The 25,582-nt window shown below is 43.2% G+C and overlaps 3 protein-coding genes across 3 annotated transcripts; all 3 read left to right on the top strand.

Moving 5' to 3' along the window:
* Positions 1–1,612: 1,612 nt before the first annotated feature.
* On the top strand, positions 1,613–13,280 carry sh3bgrl (SH3 domain binding glutamate-rich protein like). The gene is made up of 4 exons (XM_055033964.1): positions 1,613–1,869; positions 9,889–10,074; positions 12,137–12,217; positions 12,527–13,280. The coding sequence occupies exons 1-4, from the start codon at positions 1,825–1,827 to the stop codon at positions 12,560–12,562; spliced, it is 348 nt and encodes a 115-aa protein (XP_054889939.1). The 5' UTR covers positions 1,613–1,824; the 3' UTR covers positions 12,563–13,280.
* A 1,234-nt stretch (positions 13,281–14,514) lies between these two features.
* On the top strand, positions 14,515–16,026 carry si:dkey-237j10.2 (uncharacterized protein LOC568721 homolog). Its single transcript, XM_055033962.1, has 2 exons — positions 14,515–14,772; positions 15,117–16,026. Exons 1-2 carry the CDS (start codon positions 14,604–14,606, stop codon positions 15,788–15,790), a joined length of 843 nt encoding a protein of 280 aa, XP_054889937.1. The 5' UTR covers positions 14,515–14,603; the 3' UTR covers positions 15,791–16,026.
* Positions 15,747–25,550, top strand: LOC129362707 (sodium/hydrogen exchanger 2-like). Its single transcript, XM_055034412.1, has 13 exons — positions 15,747–15,786; positions 19,627–19,864; positions 20,715–20,937; positions 21,066–21,306; positions 21,380–21,630; positions 22,218–22,435; positions 22,510–22,706; positions 22,794–22,883; positions 23,848–23,918; positions 24,074–24,208; positions 24,586–24,682; positions 24,763–24,882; positions 25,464–25,550. Exons 2-13 carry the CDS (start codon positions 19,639–19,641, stop codon positions 25,548–25,550), a joined length of 1,956 nt encoding a protein of 651 aa, XP_054890387.1. The 5' UTR covers positions 15,747–15,786; positions 19,627–19,638.
* Positions 25,551–25,582: the final 32 nt, after the last annotated feature.

Here is a 25,582-nt window from a genome sequence, read left to right on the forward strand (position 1 = left end):
TCAAGCTGGGCTGCTTGGTGGAAGCACTGACAGCGCTGTTGCCTTGCAGCATAAAGGCCCTAAGAGTGTGCCAGACATTGTGCATGGACACATTTAGGAGAGGCGCTCACACTTCTGAGAAGTTTGAAATTAACGTTGTTTTATACACTGCAGGGTGAAGTGAGCGCTCCTCGTTCTGGACCTGCTCGGGGGTGAATAAAGGACCCAAACCGTCTTTTCCAGGGTCAAACTGAATGTTTCTTGCAGAAAGAACTAGGGTTTTCTTTTACCTCTCTGAAGCGCTGAGCGAGTCATTTGGGTGTGAGTGTGTGTGTTGGTCATGCAGACCAATGAGTCTCTTCAGCTTCGAACTCGACTGTTCTGTGTTCAGCTTTGGCTCCGCATGGCGATATCTGTAAGAACATAAGACAAGGGGCTCAGGACCCTCAAAATTAAAATAGTAAACTGAAATATCTTGGAAGTCCAACTTTTCTGTTCTCATCCCATTCAGGCCAAATGATGCCTCTCGGCACCTCCCACAAGAGAGAACGACAAAAAGCGCCCTTTATAATGTCTTTTTAGTGTTTTAATGCTTATTGTATATTAGCATATATTTGTGCTTTTTGATTTTACTATCTGTTATACTTTATTAACATGAGTGTCTAACTCTTTGCTATGCTTCATTTTTATTAAATTAACTTTTGCATTTTTTGTTGATAATAAGCAAGTCTTCTCACATAATTAAATAGGAAATTTGATGTAATTGCACACTATCATACATGACAATGTTCATGTTTATGTTTCTGTATGTTTAATTGAATGTGCTGAATACAAACCTAGTGAGCTGTACTCGCACTCAATTGTGTTTTGCAAATTATTCAAAAATTTCAATAATTATCACTGCAGTTAATCAATAATGTACTACTTGCTCTTTTTATTTTTAAATGTCTTAAATTTGATCTCATACATATTTAAAACTGATGCACAAGGATAAATCTTTGTTAGACAAATCATTTAGTTGTTGGGTTTTGAATAAGCAAAATTAAGAAAAACAGTGACATACAAAATGAGCATGTATTTTTATTTAAAATACGTCTGTGTAGTTCTAATGAAGCGGTCCAATGTATGGATTTTAACTTCAGTCATTTATGGATGTACTAAGTTGTGACACTTCTGGGCCTCCATACATTCCCGCAGCAGAGGCCTGCAGGGGGCCTGCAAAGCCCGTCTAATGAAAAGTGGCTGCCTCCACAAGCTGCACTGCTGCACAAAGACGGCTTAAAAAAAAATCACAGCATATCTCCACACGTTTAATTCACGATCCGCGCGCGTGCACGCCGGAGTATTCTCTGACACGCGCCGAAGGGCTTAAGACAAAAAAAAAAAATGGAGTCTGGCTCAGACAAAGAGCTCCACGGTGAAATATTGTCAGACAACATAACCTCGAAGTGATGCCATCTTGACAGCACTATCGCCCTTTGCGCGTGCGCGTTTGCGCGCGAGCGCTGTTCGAGCTCGACGGAGAGAGAGGGAGGCTTAAAGAGAGAGAGAGAGAAAGAGAGAGAGAGAGAGAGAGAGAGAGAGAGAGAGAGAGAGAAGGGGGCGGAGAGCTGGAGGAGGAGGAATGCCAACCTCCATCCAGAGCTAAGAGCAGAAGCATTTGCGCAGATAGTCTGCGCTGCAAGATCACACTCTCGCTTTCCCAGCCTCGTTAGTTTCTCGGGTTTTTTTGTTTTCATATTATTATTATTATTGTTTTTGAGCCTTTGCTGCCCCATCGGCCTGCGAGGGAGCACGCGTCGACAGCAGCCAGCCTGTGATCATAGACTGCATCAGGGATATAAGATGGTGATCAAAGTGTACATAGCAACGTCCTCCGGATCCACCTCGGTAAGGGACACAACAATGGCATGACTTGTTTGCTGGAGGGGTTGAAGTGCTGTTCTTTAAGAGCAGGGTTTATTCAGAAGATCCAGGGATTTATTTATTTATTTATTGATTTTCCTTTTTCTCTGGAGGGGCTAGGTGAACTTTGATTGGGTTGGTTTCCACCAGGCTCTCATCTTTCTGCCTAAAGAACCATCTGAATCATCAGTAGGGATTTTGATTGTTTTATTTTGGAAGTTTAGAGCATTCACAGCAGGGGCTGGTCTCTTGATTTTTGCTAACTTTGCCACAGAGGAAGTGCATATGGCATGACAGACCTCACTTCTTCTCTCAGAGCTGCGGTTTGCAACAGTCACAGCTTCCTTATGTGACAATTCAGACCTTTTTGTTCGGCTGAAATGCCCCAAACGACAAGCAAAAACAAGCACTTAAAAAAAAAAACAACAAACACAAAAAAAAACAATCACAACTGGAAATCAATAATGGTCTCGAGATCTAGTGCCGGGTCACCTGACGCCAGCCAGCGCTGCTTTGGGTCCGGCGAGCACAGAGGTCAGACGTTCTCCTCGGGGTCACGCAGCATTCAGGAGCGCTTGCTTCAGATTTGCAACTTTCTTTCGGAGTGGATTGGAATGACGGTGATGCAACTCTCCAGGGCCTCGCTTTCAGAGGAGCAGCTGCAGCCGAGGAGCAGAGTTTAGGACTGTCTGAAAACCACGACTTGTCCTCGATGCGTACTAGTTTACTGTTGAATTCTGACGAAAACGTGTTGCTTCTGGCACGCATCCACCACAGAGGTTGCGTTCGCCGCACTTTGAAAAGGTTTGGAGTCTGGGGGTGGAGGTTCACCTCTTCAGCTGGAGAATGACCCTAAACATACAGCCAGAGCTACAGTGGGGTGGTTTGGATTGAGGCGTATTTATGGGTGAAACTCCTCACCTAAAACCAAATGAGAACTTGCACTAGGACAAGAAGTAGTCAATAAAATTTTATGTTGACTCTACCTCCGATTTGACCTATTTTGAAAGGTAACAACTTCCACTGTTGGTGGAGATAAATCCCCGGTAAAAAAAAAAAAAACAAAAAAGTTTGATTTGGGTGGCTGAATACAAATGCACAGCTCATGCAAACCCTAGCTTCTGATTTAGTCTTTGCAGGAATGTACAGTTTCCATTCCACTTCAAAAACTGTGTCCCTACTTCATATCGCTGTATCGCGTAAAGTCCTAAAAATACACCCAAGTTTGTGGTTTAGCAGCTCCCAACAGACAAACCCATCAAACACAGAGCCTCCTTCATTTGGACTGCCCTGGGAGGCTATTACAGCAAATGACATTTGCATTGACTCTGCGCATAAGGAGCATTACAGGACAGGAACTTCCTGCGGAGTCAGGGTGGGCAGAGTTTAGAGTCCAGATTGCCTTCGGTGTGCTGTTGTACGTCTGGGCTGCAGCATTTCCTCTCATTGATCCGTCTACTGTACCGTCTGCTGGAGCCAGCGGCCGACCTTGTGCCCTGTGTGCACACACACGCCCTGCTTGATGGGTCAAACTGTATCATAATGGTGCTTCTATCTATTTATCTTGACCTGTTCTCCCATGAATTCTTGCCGATCGAGTCAAAGGTTTCAAATGCGTGACTGAACATGTGTTTTATGCCACCTCTTTCTTGTGGTGAACTCTGCGTCGGCGCAGTAAAGAGCAAGGAGATGAGTAGCCCGTGCTTTGCTCTTCCAACGGCCGTAGTTCTCACCCATGGATTTCAATCTCCATAACGAGTGACCGTTTTCTTCTATATAAGTTTAAAGGGATTGGTGCTGTGATCAAATGGTTCTGTCTGCCACTGATGCACCTGAAGCTCTTAATCCATGATTAGAACTGAAGACGCCTTTTGAGTCAGAGGTGAGGCAGGAGAAGAAGTCCATCTGCTTTCTGTTTAGGTACTTAGGATTGCTGTGTCCTCGACGACTAAGAACCTACAGCAGCGTGAGGCGTACGTAGGCATGTTAAAATTAGAGATCTTCAGCTTTTGTCAATCAATTTTTTGATTGATAACCACAGAGATTAAGCTTGTTGTTACAGTCGGAAGGCTTTTGTTACAGCACATTCCTTACATCTGAAATATTGCCCATGATTCAGGCGTAAGTCAAACTCACTTGCGTTTTGAAAGCTATGCAAGTGTTTGATAGACTCTTAGATCTCTGCCTTTGTCTCTATTCCCTCTTGAAACCCAAAGGTGAGAAAGTTGCAGGACGTAATAAAGTTCTTGATACACGTTAGTCCCATTTAGTATACGGCTTTCCAACTTGAGGAGAACGTCCTTCGTTGTATTTCCAGCTACAGTTTGAGTCACTTCATGAAGAACGTTGTCTTGTCTGGTTGGGAATTCCCTTCCAGTGCTTCTTCCAAAGGAGTATATATAAAAATGAGTTCATACAAGGTACAGCTTACTAGGTCCCAATGTCAGCACTCTTCCTGGAACAGCACAGACATTATCTTTTGGATATGCACTCTCGAGGTTACGATCAGGTCGCATTTGGAAAGCAAAAGGAGTAGCTTTACCCAAATCTGCAGATGCAAATGTTCTGCACACCTGCACGAGTCCTACTAATCTCTAGACAAACAATGGCAACCTGAAAGGGAAATTTTACTGAAGGAACAAAGCAAAACATTAGCTACAACCGAGGAACCTTTCTTGCTCTTATTTCCATTTATGCTAAACAGTTGCACAGTTGAACTGCTTCCTCATTGCCTCAATAAATGAGCAGTATAACTCGTGAACGTGTTCGGGCCTTATTTGTGTCAGACACGCCACACTTGGCCTCCAGTTGGTTCTGAATTAGCTTTGCTTTGGATAGCTGCTGTGGCTAGCCAGGCAGTTTGTGTTAGAAACTATTCACTTTTGGAGATTACTTTTCATTGTACCTTTGGGTGGCGACAGAGAACCCGTCCAGGGTGTTGACCTAAGACCCTGGTGTGGCAGTGCTGCAAATGCTGACAGAGTTGAGGACTGGGTGGGGGAGGTGACCAGTCACCACATTCCAGTAAGTGGTTGTTTATGGTGGAAATCAGGCTACATCTAATCGCAACAAACCTTTATCCCTTAGACACACACAAGGCCGGGGTCGATTCTTGTTTCCTTTAGCTCAGACGGCGGGTTCAAAAGTTGGGCCTGTGTTGAATTAGAAACGCATTCAGTCTTATCTTCGTGGCACTCTGTTTCAATGTGTTTCCTTTTCTTGATTGAACCGAGCATAAACCGACGCCGGTTCCGGGTCAGCAGAAAAATCAGCCTGAGCCTCATTGATCTAAGTCCGTGTTGTGGGTACAGTTCGTCCGATCAATGGCCGCTATTATCCAGCAGCTGTTAACGCCGTCAGTCAACAGCTGACCTTTTTCTGGGATTGATCAGGCCTGGATCTGATCTCACACCGGACCAGAGATCCATGCACCACGGTGCATGATGCTGCACATTCCACTTCCTACACCTTCAGATGAGCACAGTCCTCCTTGAACATGTTGAATATGTGCAATAATTGTCAGAAAGTTCAGATTTGTTCATATCCAGAAATGAAAAACAGATTTTGTCTGTATTGGATGTGTTGAAGAAATCTTAGCGGATCAGGATATTTTGCTGTAAAATAAAGGAAACGTTGATCCACAACTGTTTCTTTACACGCCTTGTTAAATTCTGGGGAATAATTGTTTTGTCATGTGAAAACGCTTGCAATTCAAAAGGCAGCCAGGTTTACCTTGATGCGATGAAATCCTTTGAGAATGTTTACTGAGAAAAAGAAGGGAAAAATGTATGCACAGTACATTTCCCTGTCGTCGTCTTGTCTGTCAAATTATTGCATATATAGACATATCAGCTCAACAACGAAGACATTTATTGTTTGTAATTTGTTATTGAGATGGGTACAGCAAAGTGTTGCTCTTCCCATCTGATAGAGAAATGTTGGGTCAGCTGCCGACACCTGACTGAGATCTCGGCAACCGGGACGGAAAATGTGGGTTGATCGCAATCTAACACAACGATAATGCAACGATGAAGCTCCATTGTCCTCACGTCGCGCTGTCCTTCGAGCAACAGAACCTGTTTCAAGCTGCGCACAGCGCATCGACACTCAGATGATTCTTTTGTTTTGTTTTGTTTCTTTCTGCTGCATGTTTGCATTTCTGTTGATCTATCAGAATATTTGCCTCCTGTGTTCTTTGCAACCTGAGACGCTCCAAAACAAAGGCTGGGTCAGGCAAATCAGGCTTTAGAAACGTTGTAGGTTTGCAGCCTGGAAGCCCCACAGTGGTGGTGTAACAGTCTCTGCCTGTTACAAAAAAAAAAAAACTCATTGGTGCAGAGTAATTTCATATCATTCCAGAGAAATAGATTGCATCTGCCTTTAAATATTCAGTTTGTAACTACGAAACGTTCACGTCAGTTAAACGACCAAATAATAATAATTTTAAAAAAGACCTGTCCTAACATACAACACAAAAATCATAAACAGAGAATGTTTGTTCTGACTCCCTGGTGGCCAAGTGTTTTCTTGGCAGTCCAGCCAAATATTTGGGATATTTAAAGGGATAAAGAGAAGCTGAAAGCACCTCAAAACGTTCGGACAACCAACATCGACCAGGTGTTACGACGGCTTAAAAATAAAACCACCGACTATTTTCATACCAGATCAGATTGCAAGTTTTTTTTTCTATTTTTTTTTTAATCGATTTGTTTTTCTTGCTTTCTTCTCTAAAAGAGAAAGTCAGCAGGAGAGATTATTTTCAAAGAGTGGTTTCACTTCAGTCGTCCCCGTTTCGATTACTGGAGTTGCACGACGGCATGGTTAAGATGTGATTTTAGCAGAAAAAAAACAAAAAAAGTCATTCGACAACGAGAATAAAAAAGGCTTTTTGATGAAAAAAACTACCGGATATTTTCATCAGGATCAGATTGACCAGCTCAGTTTCTCTGGTTCCTTCTTCTAAACAGACTCAGCTGTTTTTGCACAGTCGTTTCCAAGTCCTGCCGCTGAGGAATGATTTCATGCTGATGTGGTAAAATGTTTCTGCTAAGTATCATCTTCAAAACGTCACAGGATGTTCCTCGTTAGTTGTTGTTTTTCTTTTTGTGTGTCGTTCTCGAAAAACTTCTGCTTCTTTCTCCACGTATTGAGATTGCGTTCTCGCGATGCTGTAAATTTATTCTCCTTAATTAAAAAAACAAAACAAAAATCAAAGCCTGACTCTAACATTACCTCATAAAGTTTGCCTGAATGAAGTGCTCGTGACCATTCCTGAAGACAAGGACGGTTTGTTTTAACCTCCTTGCCAAAATCACCAGAGGCTGGAGTTGGGGCAGAGGACAGCAGAGAGCATTTGGACTGGGCAGAGCAGGGAGTTCCCACTGAGCAATTAGAGCAAGCGGCAGATGGCATGTGGCCAGTTTGCCCCACAGATTCATTTGGCTTGGCAACGGCACAACGCGCACGCTTTCTGTTAGCTTGACGTGTAGGAAAAAAGACAAATATGCCATCAACGGGATTTAGGGCCAGGTCAGTGTGTTTGGAGGCGACACAGATTTGAGTCAAACTCAGTACAAACGTGTGTGTGTGTGTGTGTGTGTGTGTGTGTGTGTGTGTGTGTGTGTGTGTGTGTGTGTGTTAGTGGAGACAGGGTCTGTTAAACCGTGTGAGTGTGTGGCGTTCTGCTCGGCTGCTTCAGCACGCTGGCTTTTGGGACTTTGCCCCCTTTTCCAGCCCGTTCATGAATTCACACTGCGCCACGGCTAATCTGCCAGCACCGCTTTACACGCCTCGCTGTTGTATCAGCAGACGGCTGTCAAGTAATCCACCTGTCTTCATCTGGATGCCATAAAACACTGGGAGGAGCCCGCGTCACGGAGGGGCCAGTCGGAGCTGCCGGGGCGACGGCGGCGGCCGGTTTTGTGGCGAAGCCGCGTTTACGTGTGTGAATCCGGCTTGTGCAGCCGGGAGTGGGATATGTGTGGGTTTCTCCTCGCAGAAGGCCTTATTTGGCTCATGTTTGACCAGTTACCTCCTCTCGAGTCCCAGTGGAGCTCTTGTTTCCGTCTGGCCTTGTAGGGCCATCCTCCCTTCTTACACACACCCACTGGGAGCCTATTGGACTGCCCTGACACACACTCTCTCTCTCTCTCTCACACACACACATATCAACGTCTTGAGACGAAACACGGCAAGAGTTAAAGTCTTAATTCTCAGCCTCTGCGTCTGTCTTCTTAGATTTCCTTGTGCTAAAGTGTAAAACACAACGCGACAGTTTGCTTTAGAAGACATCCGATCTGAAGCAAACGTCAACCCAGAGACGGTTTCACTTCCTTTTGGCCGAGGAGTTGCACTTTGGTCCTCCTTTCAGAGTAGGGTTAGTGTTCGAAGAGGCCTGCTGTCTTTATTTCAACAGGCCGGGTATTTAGCAGAAGAGGCAAACAGGATGAGTGGATGGAACAGGCAGGCTGTTGGCAGAGATGCCTGTCGAAAAGGTTCACACCTACACGAGAAAACCAGACAGGAAGAGAAATATTCAACTGCCTCCACATTAAGGGAGGTTATTTAAAAAAACAAAAAAAACAAACCGTACCTTTCTGGAGTCAGGCTCAGTCAGATGTATTTGTAAAGCACATTTCAGCAGCAAAGTGCTGCACATGATACAAGCAAAACACAGTTAATAAACACGATGAGGACATAAAACAGACTCACAAGCAGCAAATATTACAGTTTCTAAAGCTTCGTCATCAACATCATACAAAACGTACTGCAGGATACTGAAATGAAGACAAGAAGTAAGTAATGTTCCAGTTATTATTGCTCAAGGTCAACAAAGAAAATCGATTTTAGCCTCTTTTTTTCAGCTTTAAAAATGGTTTTAAAGGCTTAAAAACTCCCAGAAAACTTTCTGCGGGTTTGTTCCAGATTACTTCAAACTTAAAGCTGCTTCTCTACGTTTGGTTCTGGCTCTGGACACGCGGAGCAGACCAGACCAGAACCACAGAAACTAAAAGGTCTGGAAGGTGTTCAATATAATTTACTGCTAAGCCGTTTTGTGATTTGTGAACAACAGTGTTTTAAAGTCTACTCTCCGAGCTACAGGAGGGCAAACCGGGTCGATCTGCTCCTTCGTCCTGGTTTTAGTCAGAACTCCAGCAGCTGGACAATTGATTGACGTATTTGTGGGCAGACCTGTGAGGACACTGTTGCAGTAACACAGACAAACGCACGGTGCCGCATTGTCCTCCTCAAGACCTTGTTGGAGCATCGACTCTCTAATCCCGGGGACGTTCTTCAGGCGACAGAAGGCCGACTTTGTGACTGTCTTTATGTTACTCTGAACGTTCAGTTAGAGTTCGTCACTACGCCAGGTAGTTCTGCATCAGCAATTTGATAACCGCTGTTCTAAAAGCCTGGGCCGAAATGTCTGATGGGAAGTTCACTGTTTATAATTACATGCTGTAATTATTGTGAAGTGGAAGAAAATATTTTATAAATGATCTACTAATAGAAGCCCGGAAAGTGTGACATGTGCATCCAGCCTTTTTTTTTTTACTCTGATACCCCCAAATAAAATCCAGAGTGGACTAATTGAAGCTAAATATTATCATATGTGACTTGAGTCACAAGTCTAACAAAATCTCCACTATTCTTCAAAGTGATTTAATTACATTCCTTAGTGACATTTTGACTGTAGGTAGATTCATTTCCCTCCTGGGTTTTCTTTGCAAATAAAATCCAGTATGTCTGCCTACAGCTAGCAATGCTCGCTTAACGTCACCCACTTTTCAGCAAAAACGTGTTAACCTAGCAACAGAGCAACTTCCTCAGGGTCTATTTATCTCATCGTAGACGTTTCCTCCTCTCTGCGGCGGCAGACTGGTGACAGAGCGGCGAACCCCGCGCTTCCTCCTCGTTTTGCAGCCAATAACTGACAGCTTCCTTCTTTCTCTCTATCTTTCTCTCTTTTTTTGTTTCGTTTTCCATCTCCCCCGCCCAACGCAGATTAAAAAGCAGCAGCAGGACGTGATGGGCTTCCTGGCGGCCAATAAAATTGAGTACGAGGAGTGCGACATCGCGGCCAACGAGGCCAACAGGAAGTGGATGAGGGAGAACGTACCGGAGGAGTCACGGCCTGCCACGGGGAACCCTCTGCCCCCTCAGATCTTTAACGAAGAAAAATACTGTGGGGTGAGGATACGTCCAACCCACCGACACGACAGCTTTTCATACCTTTAAGACAAACTTGAAGACAAATTTATCCCAAACTGCAACTCACTTGAGGGCTTATTTAGTTTTTTGCTTATTAGTGAGGTTATTAAGGAAGAAATGATTTGTGAGAAGGAGTTCTTTGGGGAGCATCAGATTATTTTATGAGTATGTAGCAATAATAATATTACTCAAGTAAAAGAAAGAAGGTACTTTGCAGGTAAAACTACTTTTATAAGTACGTTTTTTTTTCTTTTGTTGTTTTTTTTTTTTAAGTTACTGAAGTGAATGTAACAAGTGCTTCCCACTTTTGAACATAGACAACACCAGTACAGGCTACTTGTTAACAGGCACTTCCTGTCGTCTTCCCTGTCCTTTCCACCAGTAGAGACATCTGGTTGTTGGTCATGTGACTGGTGTGATGCGGCGTGGGGGGAACGTGTTTGCATCGCTGTGTCGCTAAAATAATCTCATCCCAGTGCAAAAACTTTACACAGAAAAACATGAAATTTGTTTCTGAAATTGCCGCGTTTTCATGGAGTACATGGTCAATGGGAACGCAGGTTTGTAGCACTAAAACATATTGAATTTTGTTGTTTATTTCTACGTATGAAACTTGCATTTTTTTTATGTATTGGTGCCTGATAGAGGACAGTTGCTTAGCGAAAACATTTCCAGAAAGTTTTGCATATCACTCAGTCTGCAACAGACTGCCAGCAAATTCTGTGACATCATCATCTGACCGTCTGAGCAGAGGGAAAAATATATCCATGGATTTTTCTGTTAGGAAGATGCTTGCATAACCAGGCCAAATCACAAACAAGCGGACACACAAGTTATCCTCTGAAACAAAACGTTCAATTCTGTTTCTTTATTCTTTTGCTCCGCTCAGGGATGCTATTTGGCGACAGAGCATGTGAGGCCGGCGTGAGCGCTGCCGCTAAAAGCATGCTGACTGTTTGCACGGCTGAAGGCGAAACTGCGCTCGCATGTTGTATTAAATGTCACAGACAAAAGAGCAGAGCGACTTCCCAGGACGTCTGCAGCTGCAGGGCGTGTTGGAGTGCGTGGGAGAAAGAGGAGAGAATATAAAAGGACCGAGATGGAGCGAGGAACCGGGAATGCGGGCGACTCTGTCCGAACAAACGCGACGTGGGGGAGTACGGGCGGCTTGTTCGTCTCAGCCGTTCTCCGAACTCTGCGGTCACTTACAGTGTGTTGCAAAATGATGTGTGAAACGTTTCCATATATTACGGTCAAGAAAAGAGGAAAAAAAGAAGAAAACCCCCACAAGGTTGAAAACTAAAACAAGGCGTTTTGTAGACCGGAAAAAAGCGTCGGTAGAAGCATAAGCTTATTATGCCTTCAATGTTATTATAGATACAGTAAATTATCGAGTCAAAATATCAGAATGCTCCCTGTATGTTCTTCTAAAACATACTTCCAGCTGCGTCAAACTCATAAAAGAAAACATAATCAAACCTTATTGTGATAAAAATAAAAAAATAAAAATAACTGTATTAATTGGGCACCTACAGATAAAATATGAATGAAAACAAATAGAAACGTACAAATCCGGGAGATTTAAAAAATCTGAATTTAAAAATCTCCCACATTTTTAGATGTTAAATAAATTAACATACATTATTTATTTATTCAATTTATTGAACATCATTGAACAACAATCATTTAGTATTTAACACATTTAGTATTTTGGCTGTTTAAAAACCGTATTAGCACGGCCTAGTCAAAGTACTAGTCATACACTCTCCAACAAATCTGACTGAGGTAGAGCCGCTTTTGCAAAATAATGAGCGAAACCTTCACATTCACTTCACTACTATAATGTGGGCTGAACAGAAACATGCCGCACGTTTCAGATTTCTGTTTTTCCCCATTCATGTGCTACTTTGTATCAATGAAATGAGCACCCTCTCAAGCCGTTGTGGGTTTTGAAGCATTAATTTCAGAGGACGCTGTGCAGATATAGATGAGCTGAACCGTTGCTGCTTCTCTTTATTTATTTTCACTTTTGTTTTTTCAGAACTACGAGGCCTTCTTCGACGCCAGAGAGGACAACGCTGTGTATGCATTCCTGGGTCTGACTGCTCCTCCGGGTTCGAAGGTGAGCTCCCACAACAAGAACACGTCAGTATTTTGTCCTTTCTGCGAATTGGCAACACAAGACATCTCTAAATATAACTGTGTTAATTTCGGCTCAGAAAAAAAAAACACGTTTCCAGTCGTCACACAATTCATCTGTCCCAACACGCCGCATCCTCTCAACGCTGGCACCTCCTGTCTGCCGCAACGGGAACCGCGGGCGCAGCGGTTGCCGTAGAAACAAAGCCGTCAGATATCTAAACCGATGTCCTCCATTTTAGTATAACATACCCTTCCTCTTCTTCTGTCTCCCTCCTTGTTTTGTCGCCAGGAAGCAGAGGCTCAAGCAAAGAAGGCGCAGCAGTAGCATTTTCATCACCGTTTCTACCTTAAACCTCAGGCCTTCCCAAGACCCGGACTGACCCAGAACCCACCCGGAAGAAGAAGAAGAAGAAAAACAACAACAGAAAAGCAAAGAGAAACGACTCACCACTCTACTTACAAGCGCACGGACCGTTTCCTTCATTGTTACCTTTACTCGGTGTGTTTTCTTATATTTCCGCCGTGCCTTCCCAGCAGCAGGTAAAAGCACGGAGCTCTCCGGTCAGCTTCGGCCCGCTAAACCTGTTGGCCTAATGCCCATCTACCATCAGTATGAATGTGGGAAAGAAACACATCACCAGGCACAAACGAGTGTCTGAAAGTCATGTAACTTGAGATTCAGGGTGCCACCAATGTCAAATATTAGCACATAATAATCATTTCCACCACCGATCCTGGAAACTCCTGACCCAATACTTAGGACTTGACAGTCATTAAAACATCAGCTGCTTTCTGGACAAGTGGTCCATTAGCCTCTATTTTTACTTACTTGGTATTGTCTTAATGCTAGGTCGTTAGCAAACTTTTTTTTTTGTATTTCAATGTTTAAGAATACCTGCCAAATGGCCAAATGAGGGATTGTTTTTTTTAAAAATTATCTTATGTGTCTGTATTTTTAAGAAAGCTGCAGTTGGAGTCATATTTCCTGTTGTGTTTCTTATTTCTGTATAATGCCCCCGAATTTAAATAAAACACAAAGACGACTTTTGGGTCAATCATTCATGCATATTTCCCACTTTTCTCTGACACTTTTCTATATTTTGTGCACAACTAAAAGTCTCCAGGGCTTAGAATGTAACCTTTTTTTGTCTTTTCTTTAAGGATTCATTGTTTCTCAATGAATGTCCTCTCTTGCGATCCAAATTTATATCCTTCAGTAACTAAATAAAAACACGTTTTCGTAAATGTTATGCAAAGTCAAACACTAAGCTACAGGAACATTCGAGAGTTGCATAAGAGAGGCACGTTTTTTGAAAAATGCAGAATGGGAACCAAATCCAAACGCCTTCATTTTCCTAATTGAAACGAGGCTGAAATGTACCTTTACCGAATGAGAATGAAATAAAACCTTTACAGCGGGGAAATAATTATCAGATAAATTTGTATGTTCCCTTGCATACAAAAAAACCAAACAAAACAAAAAAAACGGCTAACAGCTGTTCCTGTGATGACTTTCAAAAGCATGAAATATAACAGATTTGCAAGAAATTGATATCAGGGGGTCAAGATCATCATAAAGACGGTGCCTAAAACTATGACACACACTTAACTTAGAGCTACTTGATCGTAGCTCGAGGAGGTAATGAAGGCAATTTATTGATTTATTTATGTGTTGGATGTGGGATGCTGAAAGTTTAAGGACATCAAGGACTGGAGTTGAGGCACCAGATCAAAATGAGTCTCTCACCGCCACCAGCATCAACGACACGACAAAGATGGACGGGATCAAACCGGTGACCCGCTGACTACAGGACAAACTCCTGCCTTCGTCGCCACCAATGCCCTGGCCTTGACGAAGCGGCGTGTTCAACAACAAGCTCTTTGGCATTGTATTAGGTAAATCTCTACAGTAAAACACAAAGGTGTAAGGTTTACACTTGAGTACAGGATAGTTTTACCAACGTGTCATCGAACCTTGGGCCAGAACCTTCTTCTCTCACGCAGAACATTAAAGGATTGCAGAAGAGACTTCCAGCATTTCAGTGAAGAGCAACAGTAAAGCAACAAACCATTGGCCAAAGAAGAAGTTCATCGAGATCATGACGAATCTCTCTTGAAGTGTACAAACTGGCAATCTGTGTCTCCATTCCTGTTTAGGTACAAACATCACCTAACTCTGTGATGTTTAGCGAGATATTAATTGAAGAAGTGAGCGGTGGGGGCTGTCTGTTCTCAAATGCAGAAGTGAAACAGGGCAAAAGAGCTGCATCATTGCACTTGCAACCGTAACACCGTCATTAAGATTTGAAATTATCGCTTGAAACGAGACGAAAGGACGGCGGAGAGGAGAGGATATTCCGGGAGTCATGCTGGCTGAAGGTTTTCTCAGATTAATGTGCTACAGGGAGGAGAGAAAGTTCCACATGGCTTCCAAAAGGAAAGGATATCAGACGAGCACGCGATGTGCCGACCCGCTCAGCTGTTCTGTCCCTCAGCCGAACTTTGTCAACCCACAGAGACATTTGACCGAAGAAGGTGGGTGGACTAGTTACTGCGGTTCATTGTTGGAAGTAGAATCTGGCAATCTTAAAACGGACTATTCCACTTTCATCTTGTGTTGCTTTTTCTCCTAGTTGCACCGCTTCAGTGTGACTGCAGTGCTTCCTCTTTTGCCAGATACAATCTTCCCAACAGACACTAGCAGTTTTAAATTTACATTATCTTGTTGCTTCTGACACTATCCACATCCTCTTTACTTTCAAACTGCACAACTCTCTAAACTCAAGGCAACTAAATCTTTACATTTGAAATTTGGTAAGGACAGGTTAAGGGAAAGTGAATGCTACACTGGAATCACTCAGTGTGTTTTCTGTGATCAGAGTCAAACCAGGAAGAGCTGGACCCCAACAAACCCCAGGGACTGAGAGTGGCGTCCGAGCTTCCAGGCCTCCTGATTCCTGGGTGTTCACCGGCAGCCGCCCTCCCACCCATTTGCGTCGAAGACTGCAGCCTCCTGGAGCACTACCCAGACCTGCAGGTGGCCGACTCGGGCCGCATCTCACACCACCTCCCCAGAACCGTGGCCAACCAAGAGGACTTTCACTTTCAGCCTAATGAGGCGGGCCTTCAGACGGAGGCCAAACAGGAGTCCATGCCAGACCAGGGCTACCTGGTGATGGGGCCGAGCGAAAACAGCTTGGATCTGTCCGGCTTGGAGCCCATGTCCAACTCTTTGTTGAATGGGCTGCTGGAGAAACAGCTGGAGGAGGTTTACATGCAACACCTGACCGACAACTTGGCCCGATGCGACTCCCACTTCGGGAACAGCCTCCTGCACGGCCTGGTGCCGCCGCCGCAGCCCGGCTGCCAGTCGCACGGGCCGTACTCACTGGAGGCCAGTCTGGCGGACGGATCCGGGGGGGACAGTGGCGATAAAGTTAGTTATCTCAACACCCACAACTTAGCGCCCTGCTCATCTACCTTCAGCTCTCCTATGCTGAGGATTTCAGAGGTGGACAATCCTCAGCTTCAAGGGAACAATCCATCCAAGTAATAAAAATCACAATACACAATTTCTTTTTAATATCTGTGCCTGACATTCAATTTTTTAAACCTCTACGCCACATGTAAAAGGATTGGATCAGTGTGTTTTATGAGGCAAAGCCTTTTTCTTGCCCACTGGATCAGAGCAACTTCCACACGCCATCTGCTGTTTGATTCTGGTATTACGTGAACTGACAAGACATTGAATAAAATGAATCTCACAGGCATTGCTAAATTAAATTAGGAGACATTTCAGAGTCAGTTATTGCTTGGTGTTTTACACATGAATAAATCATCGCTTTTTTCCCAACTTTATCTTAGAATCTGCACATATTTTGCTGATTGAAATTATTCATACACCAAGTAGATGAATATTTGGTGAAGATTTGTGGTGGAGAACAAGGGAGCCACTCACTGATTCAGTCACAGATCAACACACTGAGCTCATGTTCACATGTTTTATCACATTATTATTACAAACTTCAATATACATTTTGGGATTGTAAAGGTCTGCAACCTTTACAATCTAAAGTGTCATTTTTGACAAGCCAAAATAAGACTTAAGAACCCCCGCTCCCCCCGAAATTTTATTTTTTTAAATTTCAGTGTTTTTTTTTTTCAATTGTTTTTAGCAAAAGTTAGTAACCATTACATGGCTGTGCAGAGACCTTTGGATGGCCAGGGGCTCAAATTTAAAAAAGGGGCACATTGAACAAAACCACCATACAACAACATAGCAACAACCTGTATTACTATATCACTGCCATCATCAGGGGACAATGCAAAGCAAATGTAATATATTTTTCCCAACAGGTATAAAGTTGCTGTTTCTGCTGCTGACAGTCCTGGAGGGATGAGTTGATCTGAGACTGTAGCTGTTAAACAGACCAGAGGAGAGAAGGTCAAAGGTTATGAAGTTATGAAATAAGCACATTTGCTGCCATTTTATTAATTAAGTCCTAATAATATTTATTTAACCTGTAGAACAACTTGGCTGGAGACTGATTTATAGATTAAAAAAAAAAAGCTGAAAGGGGTTTAACTCTTTATAACTTTTTGATGTTAGCACCTCTGAGATCTAGAATTATAAGACTGTTGCTGGTAGGGGCCATTCAGGGGCCACAAGACATTCAGGGGCCCCAGGCATTCAGGGGCCTCAGAAATGGTTTATATGTAACACAGACCATAAATCTAACCCTGTACCATCCATTTATAGAGAATCACAATGTTATTAAATTTTATTTAATGGATTCAGCTGAGAAAAAAATTTACATTTAGGATTTAATTAGGAAGTTTACTTTGTAAAAGTTTAAAGAGTCATCTTGTTAGTTTGATTGTTGCGTTACCATGGCTACAATATGGCGTAATCTTTGTGTTTGAGTTAAATTTGTTCACAAATACGTCACAGCAAATAACCAATAATCTGTGATTGATTTTAAACTGGGCCAATAGACCTGGCCTCCCTCTCACAGATTCACCTTATCAATATTTCAACATTACTGATGGGTTTCAGAGGGATCAATACAGAGGTTGAAAACTAATTAAAACCAGCAAAATGCTAGTTCTAAATAATGAAGCGATCAAATAGCTCCTGTTAAATCCACTTCAGTGTTTTCTCTGTGTTTTGTGATGCAACATAAGAGCCAAGCGGCTTTTTGGGGATCTCATGTTCTCTTCCTGCTCATTAGAAACATTCAACTCTGAGCCACCAACAGCACCAATCAGCTGGTTTGAAATCGTAAATGTAAAGCACTTCTCAGACTCATGACATCAAACTGAATCGAACTGAAGCCTCGAACGGTGCATGATCAGCGTGAGCTACAGAAGAAAAAGCGGGTTGTGTTCGCTGAGACCTGGCATGCGGGCTCCATGTCCCCCCAGCCAGCTTGAATCAAAGCAACCTGCAGAGGACCATGAGGCACGCCGCACGTCCAGGAGAGCAATTATACCAAGACTTACCGCGGATTCGACTGCTTAAGTTAGATTAGTAACCTAAAAGTCTAAAATCCTCACAGCCAGGTTCTCTGCAGTCAAGGAGACGGTGATCCAGTAGCATGCAGCAACACTGTTAAAGCCTGAGGCGCTTCGACTCCGCTGCTCTCAGAGATGGAAAACAGAGATTCGACAAGGTTTCGCCTGTGATTAGCGGATTAGACGTGACTAATCGTGCAACGTCTCACCGGAGATGGTGGCGGGTGAATTCTGTGGTCAGCTAAAAATTAAATTCAAAGACAAAGAGTTGGAGAGAGATAATGTCCACCCCGGAGCGAAACGAGTTTTAAAGAACAGTGAGAACACGAGGAACCGGTTTGAATTTGGTATCAGCTCACCTGTTTTCATCAAACTGTGCTCGCAGGGATGTTAAAGATGATTCAATTTGGTGCAGTCGTCAACATTCCCTTCATTTCTCCATCACTCCAACAGCTGAGCCATGTTTCTGGCTGAAGCCGCTTTCAAAGAAAACCAACTAGTTAGAAATAATCTACAAACAAGCAGATTATTAACTAAACTAGTTTTTAAAGTAATTTAGCTGCATGTCATCCACAAACTTGAAGGTATTTAAGGTCTTTGCACTTTTGCACAATTTGGTGATTTATATCACAAACGTTAGTGTGATGTATTGGGTGTTTAAATCCTAAAACAACTGGGAAAAATATTTATAAGTTGATTATATAGAATAAAATAAAATAAGAGTCTTTGGGGGGAATTACAGCATCAGAGTATTAAAATAAAATGATCTAGAAAACAACATGAACAACTGTATACTGATAAAGCATCTACAGATAAAATTAGACCGAAAGATTTATTTTCTTCTTTGTTTATCTTTATTTGAGCATGTTTATTGCCGGAGCGACGGGAGAAACCAGGCGTAGGCGTTTATGGTGTTGATAACCATTCTTGTCTCGTCATGATGAGAACCTGGATTTATCACGACAACAAATCCAATTCATGATGTTTGAAAACACCTGAAGGTGTCTGTGGTGTCAGCATTGTTACTTTTACTACACTGTGCCTCGAAAAATGTGATTAAATTCAAAATTAGGATTAAATGCTGTCACCGTTTCCAGTCTGGTGACAGGAATCAGGATTTTCTATGTAACTGGAGAGGAAACTGGAGAAAATGTCTTCAAACACACATCCATTTTGAGAGAAGAAGTTATACTTTCTTATCGACGCTTTTATTGTTATCCCAAAAAAATACCACGAAATTCTGTGCTAGCATTTTATGTTCATTGTAGATAAAAACCCCAAATGCTCTTCTCTCTACTCCACAGTCACGTACCACTTTGTGTGAATTACAGCTAAAAAATATGCAACATTCCATCCTGCTTTTAAATAAATGTTTCTGTTTTGGAGAATCATGACTAAAATTGTAACTCTTCACTTGTTGGGCCTCAGCGCCTTAACATAAAAATTCAGACTGCTGGGTAGAACGTGTTTACAAATAAAATAATAAACTAAAGTAAAATAATTACTTCTGCATAGACGTCACCATCCCTGATTGATGAAATTCCAGTGTTTGGGTTTTGGCTGTTTTTGGGAGATAACAACGTCCCTGTTCTCCGGATCACTTGGTGCTGTAACTCAGGCGAAGCTTTTGCTAATCGACGGGCTGTGACTGCAGAGAACACATTTCAAACTGCGCCGACGGGACAGAAACAAAGCAGAGAGCAGCAGCACCTGCGCTCTGAGCCGTTGGACCGACGTCGCTGCCAGCTCAGGGATTCCTGTGCACATTAGCGTTTGCGTGGCTTCAACAGTTTTGGTGGAAGTACACGAGCTGCTGGCCCGCCCTCTGTCTCTCTGACCCCTGCCCTGTCCTCTGCCTCTCTCCTGTTGTTCCAGCATGGCCGCAGGATGGCTGCGTTTTGGCCTCTCCCTCTGCTGCTCTCCCAGCATCTCTGGGCCTGTTTGGCCCTGACCCTCCCGGACGAGCCCCCGTCGGAGGGTATTGACGCCGGCCTCGTCGGACCATCTGTGGATCCGCCCGGTGCTCTGAGGGTGTTCAGCTTGGACTACCACCACGTGCAAGCTCCCTTTGAGATCGTGCTGTGGATCATGCTGGCCTCACTGGCCAAGCTGGGTAAGGCCGACAGCAGCGCCTCTCTGTTGAAAACAGGATGGAGGGGTGGGTGGGGAAAATAGCTCAAATTCAGGGTGAGAAATGTGAAATGTCAGAAATACTGTCAAATGTCATGTAGGATGGCAGATTTGGATGTAAAGTGTCAATTCACGGTAAATGTAATCTCCAGTCATTTCAATTCATCTGTACATAGATTCCAATTGATCCCAGTTAAACAACAAAACATTTCAAACAATAGAAACAACAATTTAACATTATTTTGGTAAATATTGGGTATTATCAAGAGTGCCCTGAAAGGACTTTGAACTGCCTTGTCGTTGAAATGTACCGTACAAATAAACTTGATTGATTTATTGGTTAATCATCAAAACATTGTACAACTGAAAAATTTCAGCAATTTGGCCAAAGCAGCCAAATTACTGAAATTCTGTTAAAATTTCACAACTTTTGTCAAGGTCTGCAGTAAAATCAGGCAAGTGTGTCAGATAAATAGAGCGGAATAGGATTGTATTATAGACCTGTAGCACAGATTGCTAAATGTTACATCTAAATTTTAATTTTTAATTAATTTGAATAATAAACTGAGCTGATAACTAGGATTCATTTCAGTTTATCCCAACATTTTAATACAAAAACATAGCCTGTCACATGACCTAATAGCCCAAATCAGTCAAAATGTGGTTTAATAAATTCTCTGAGTAAATCAAATGTTTTAAACTTCAGATTTTGAAACAGTTTTATTCTTATTTTACAAAGAAACCACACGACAACTTTGCTTTTGGTAATATAGAAAGTCAGAGTAATCTGCTGACCCCATTCGAGTTCCCCACTCTTGTTGTCATCTTCTCAGGTTTCCACTGGTCCGGTCGAGTCCCAGCTGTTGTCCCAGAAAGTTGCGTCCTCATCATGGTGGGCCTGCTTGTGGGAGGGGTGATCTACGGTGTCCGCCACTCTGCGCCCCCTACTCTGAGTGCCGACGCGTTCTTCCTCTTCCTGCTCCCGCCCATCGTTCTAGATGCAGGTTACTTCCTGCCTGGGAAGCTGTTCTTTGAAAACCTTGGTACCATCCTCTGGTTCGTACTTTGACTGCTTGGTGATTAGATTTGAATAAAATTGTTATATGTTACCCAAGATGTAACTTGCGAAGTTGCAAAAGCCACAAACAGGAGAGAAGAAGACCTTCCTGTTGCTCCACCTGCAGGTATGCGGTGCTGGGAACCCTATGGAACGTGCTGGGCATTGGCCTGTCTCTGTACGGCGTTTGCCTGCTGGTTCCAGACTCTCTGGGCGACATCTCTCTGCTCCACTGCCTGCTGTTTGGCTCGTTGATCGCTGCCGTCGATCCCGTGGCCGTGCTCTCCGTCTTCCAAGAGATGCATGTCAATGAACAGCTGCACATCTTGGTGTTTGGAGAGTCGCTGCTCAACGACGCCGTCACAGTGGTCGGTGGTGTTTCCAAAAATGTTTTTTTTTCTACATGAAGAACCTACTGAAGTGCACTTCTCCACTTCTTAGGTGCTCTACAAGCTCTTTGAGTCCTTTCTGCGGCTGCCTTCGGTGACTGGACTGGATGTTCTGGTGGGAGGCTGCAGGCTGATAGTGGTGGGTTTGGGAGGCTTCTTCGTGGGACTGTTCTTTGGCTTGGTGGCAGCTCTCACCTCACGGTTCACCTCCAGAGCCCAGGTCATCGCTCCCCTCTTTGTCTTTTTGTATTCCTACCTGTCCTACCTGACTTCAGAAATGCTTCACTTCTCAGGAATCATGGCGTGAGTATTGATGTCCGTCATCCCAACCCTTAATAAAGGCTTCTGTGATGCACTGGCAAGAACCACAACATAATGTGAATTTAAGGATTTTTTTAAAAAGTTGGCTGAAGGAAGAGATGGATGGGTTGGATGAATTGGATGAGTGATGAGTCATCTGTAGAGAGACATGTATGGAGACTGTCTCTCTACAGTCTCCATACAGTCTTCAAAAAATATCCTGTCCAGAATGGAACTTGAAACAGAAACAGGTTAGAGACAATCTGGAGGAAGTGATGAAGGAGGAACCAAAGGTTCCCAAGAAATGAGGTAATGGATTAAGGGATGAAGGATAGAGGAAAGGATGAAGGATACAGGAAGGAATGAAGAATGGAGGAAGGGATGAAGAATGGAAAAAGGAAGAGGTAATGAGGGGGCCCTCACTCACTCAAGTAGGATGAGTGAGGGCGGGTGTTGAAAGAGCATCACGGCAGTGGAATTGCAGGTGAAGTGAGTTAAAGACGAATGATTGGAGGGTTGGTTGAGTTCTGGTCCTGCTCCTGAGCCTACCATATTAACTTAATTAATCAGTATTTTTCCCAATTCTCCAGCATTGTGACTTGCGCTGTGACCATGAAACAGTACGTGGAGGCTAACGTGTCAGAGCGCAGCAACACCAGCATCCAGTACTTCCTGAAGATGTGGAGTAGCGTGAGTGAGACCTTGATCTTTGTCTTCCTCGGTGTGTCCACCATACAAGACATCCACATGTGGAGCTGGCCTTTTGTCTGCTCCACCCTGCTGCTCTGCCTCGTCTGGAGGGCCACAGGTATTTCTTACGTATGAAATTACTTCAGTCTTTTAAAGAACGTCTCTTGCTCAAACGTCTTCCCTATATGTAAGGCGTTCTTCTGCTCACCGCTGTGGTGAACAAGCTTCGGAGGAACGCCGTGACCTTTAGAGACCAGTTCATCATCGCCTACGGTGGCCTCAGAGGAGCAATCTGCTTTTCTCTGGTCTTCCTCATTGATGACTTCCCAAAGAAGAGGCTCTTCATCACAACCACCATTGTGGTCATTCTCTTTACCGTCTTTGTGCAGGTGAGAAATAAATGTAGTGTGTATCACAACAGCTCAATCAATAGGAGGGGTGATTTAAGATTTTCACCGACGCAGCTTGGTTATTAGGGGATGACCATCAAGCCTCTGGTGGAGCTGCTGGACGTGAAGAGGAAGAAGAGAGCTCTGCCTACAGTCAGCGAGGAGATCCACAGCAGGGTGAGACTTCCATCCAGCTCAACCGCTGAGCTGCAGTTTCCATCTGCAGAAAGCCATTTTCACACCTTACCCAGATTCTCAAATGCACAATACATGAATGCACTTTGACCTCATCCACTCCATTGCAGCTCTGGCTGTTAAAGTTTATAGCATCAACCGGAGGAGAATCTTCTCCCTAACTGAAATCTACAGCAGCCTTTAGTTAACTGTGAGTTATGTTGCCATATACGTGGGATGCATGACACACTGAGCCCTTTTTATTATTGTGCTACTCTTTCCTACTGCTCTAAAAATTTTGGTTTATCTGTATTTTTTGCTGCCATTATCTGACTGTTTTCTACTTTTCTCTCTTCATGGAAATTACAACAGCTTCATGCTCTGTTAGACGAGACACTTGGCCACGTCTTTTCCTGTTTAACTCCGAATCTCGCCAACATAAACTTAATGATACTACAGCTGCCACCATCTACAGTATACCCTCTGATTTTCATCTCATAGATTTTACTACTCAGAGCTTATTGTTTAGCTCATTTTCTCTGGTAGCGGTTCCTATCAGTAACTCCATGACACACTACTTTTCCTTCAATAGAAAGTATTCAGAGACCCGTTTGTGTTTTGTGTCTCTACTCTGTCCTCTGAGACAGATTTCGCTGGATGTTTGTTCGTAGTAAAAAGGAATCTTGTCTCCATGAAATTGATTTGGCATCCTTAGACATACATCATATTTCTCTCTCTCTCTCGCTCTCTGTGTCTCTCTCTTTCTTTATATTTATAAAAAAAAGTACCTTCTAATATTTTAGAAGGTACTTTATTATTGCTTCTGTTTTAAATAATTACAATATAATTCAAATTAAATCCATTAAACTAACCAAAACTGACAAGGAAACCATATTTAGTCCCACGTTAAGACAATTTTAATAATACGTATGATGTTTGGAAATGAAGATAAAACATCTGCTTTTAGCTCTTAGACCATCTGCTGTCAGGAATAGAAGATGTGGTTGGCTACTGGGGGCAACATTACTGGAAAGACAGGTTAGTTTTTCTCATTTCCCCCCCTTTTTTTTTTTTTAAACCAACTCTGGAGAGTTGGTATTTTTTCTGATCATGTGACGCAAAACAGCCACTAAGTGGCAGCACATAATTTATAATATGAAACTTTTTCCACCTGCGGTTTGTGTTTGTGTGAGGTTTGAGCAGCTCAACAAGAAGTACCTGCGGCGCTTCCTCATCGGTGAGCATCACCAGGCTCGCTCCAGCATCCTGAGAGTCTACCAGGAGCTGGAGAGGAGGGAGCAGCAGGGGGACGAGGAGGCACTGCCGCCGTAAGAGGACAGAACCACCGTAGAACCCGCCCAATAGTCCTACAGGAGTTCAGAAACTCCTGTGGGACTATTAAGGAATTCTGCTGTAAAACAAGATTTATATGTAAAAAAAAAAGAGATCTAACTGATCCAAGCCTTTTCTTTACACTGACCTGGTCTGACACTCTGGACCCTGAGGACTCATTTGAACTGCTAACATCTGATTGTTTAACATACAACTTTTATGGTTTTTTTAGTATTTTATTGAACAATAAAATACATAGTCATCATTGGTGTTCTCATCTAATAGAAACCAAACATCCCCATTCTCACATAAAACCCCAATTACTATCCCTGAAAAGAAAACACTTCATGAACGTTCGCACCTTTCCTTTCAGAGTGGACCCCCGCCCCGGCGGCCGTCCCCTCCTGCCGGAGGAAATGGACAGCATCAGGCGTATTCTGTCCAGGAACCTTCAAAACTTTAACAAGAAGGTAGATTGCAAGCCTTCCTCTGAGGTTCCTCCCTGCGTCCAGCCAGAATAAACGTGACAGTGTGTGAAATGTGACTGCAGCAGACTCCAGCCTACAGCAGACATACCTTGCACCAAGACGCCTCGGTGAAGACAGCCCTGCACAGACATCGGAGCCTTCCGGAGAGACACACCTGTAGCAGAAGCACGCTCTGCCCACAGGTGACCAGAACAGAACCCAGCGAGGTTTCCAAGAGAAGCTCATTTCAGTTTCAGAGCGCTTTATATGTCTGTTTATGTATAGGAATGAAATTTAAACACGATTAAATCACACCATCAACACAAGACGATCTAATTCTAAAGAATGTATGGTGGCAATTTATTTAGAAATTAGGAGAATTTGAAAATGAGTCAAGTTTATGTGTACGGCCCATTCCAGCTACAAGGCAGATCAAAGTCCCTTACTTCGTAAAATCACAAAAATAAAAAGTCATGAAAACAACACACAGTCACCAATTGAGAAACCAAGTAACTATCATTACACTTTGACAAATGCCATCATCACAATCATCAGTTCACCTCCAATATGTTGGTAAATAATCAATTTTTTTGTGGCTCAAATGCAAATCTAAAAAGTTTTAGTCTTTTTTTTTAAAGGAATTCTGTGTTTCAGCTGTTTTGCAGTTTTCTGGAAGTTTATTCCAGATTTCTGGTGGTTTGCAGCTGAATGCTGCTTCTCCACGTTTGGTTCTGGTTCTGTAACTGTAAGCTACGTCTTTGCTTCCTTTCTCTGTTATTTCCAGTGTCAGCAGGCGGAAGGAGAGTCCTCCAAGTCTTACAGAGGCAGAGCGCGACTCAGCAGATCTCACACAGGTCAGGCAGAACGCTGACGATGTAACAGTCAGAAACAGACACTTACTGC

Source organism: Poeciliopsis prolifica, unplaced genomic scaffold, assembly GCF_027474105.1.
Source record: "Poeciliopsis prolifica strain line A6 unplaced genomic scaffold, Auburn_PproV2 SCAFFOLD009, whole genome shotgun sequence".
In the NCBI taxonomy this organism is placed as follows: Eukaryota; Metazoa; Chordata; class Actinopteri; order Cyprinodontiformes; family Poeciliidae; genus Poeciliopsis; species Poeciliopsis prolifica.

Coding starts and splice junctions, on each gene's coding strand:
- sh3bgrl (XM_055033964.1), top strand. CDS start 1,825: ATGGTGATCAAAGTGTACATAGCAACGTCCTCCGGATCCACCTCG. Junction 10,075..12,136: donor ACGAAGAAAAATACTGTGGG/GTGAGGATACGT, acceptor TTGTTTTTTCAG/AACTACGAGGCCTTCTTCGA. Junction 12,218..12,526: donor CTGCTCCTCCGGGTTCGAAG/GTGAGCTCCCAC, acceptor TTTTGTCGCCAG/GAAGCAGAGGCTCAAGCAAA.
- si:dkey-237j10.2 (XM_055033962.1), top strand. CDS start 14,604: ATGCTGGCTGAAGGTTTTCTCAGATTAATGTGCTACAGGGAGGAGAGA. Junction 14,773..15,116: donor GAGACATTTGACCGAAGAAG/GTGGGTGGACTA, acceptor TTCTGTGATCAG/AGTCAAACCAGGAAGAGCTG.
- LOC129362707 (XM_055034412.1), top strand. CDS start 19,639: ATGGCTGCGTTTTGGCCTCTCCCTCTGCTGCTCTCCCAGCATCTCTGG. Junction 20,938..21,065: donor AACCTTGGTACCATCCTCTG/GTTCGTACTTTG, acceptor CTCCACCTGCAG/GTATGCGGTGCTGGGAACCC. Junction 22,884..23,847: donor GCGAGGAGATCCACAGCAGG/GTGAGACTTCCA, acceptor ATCTGCTTTTAG/CTCTTAGACCATCTGCTGTC.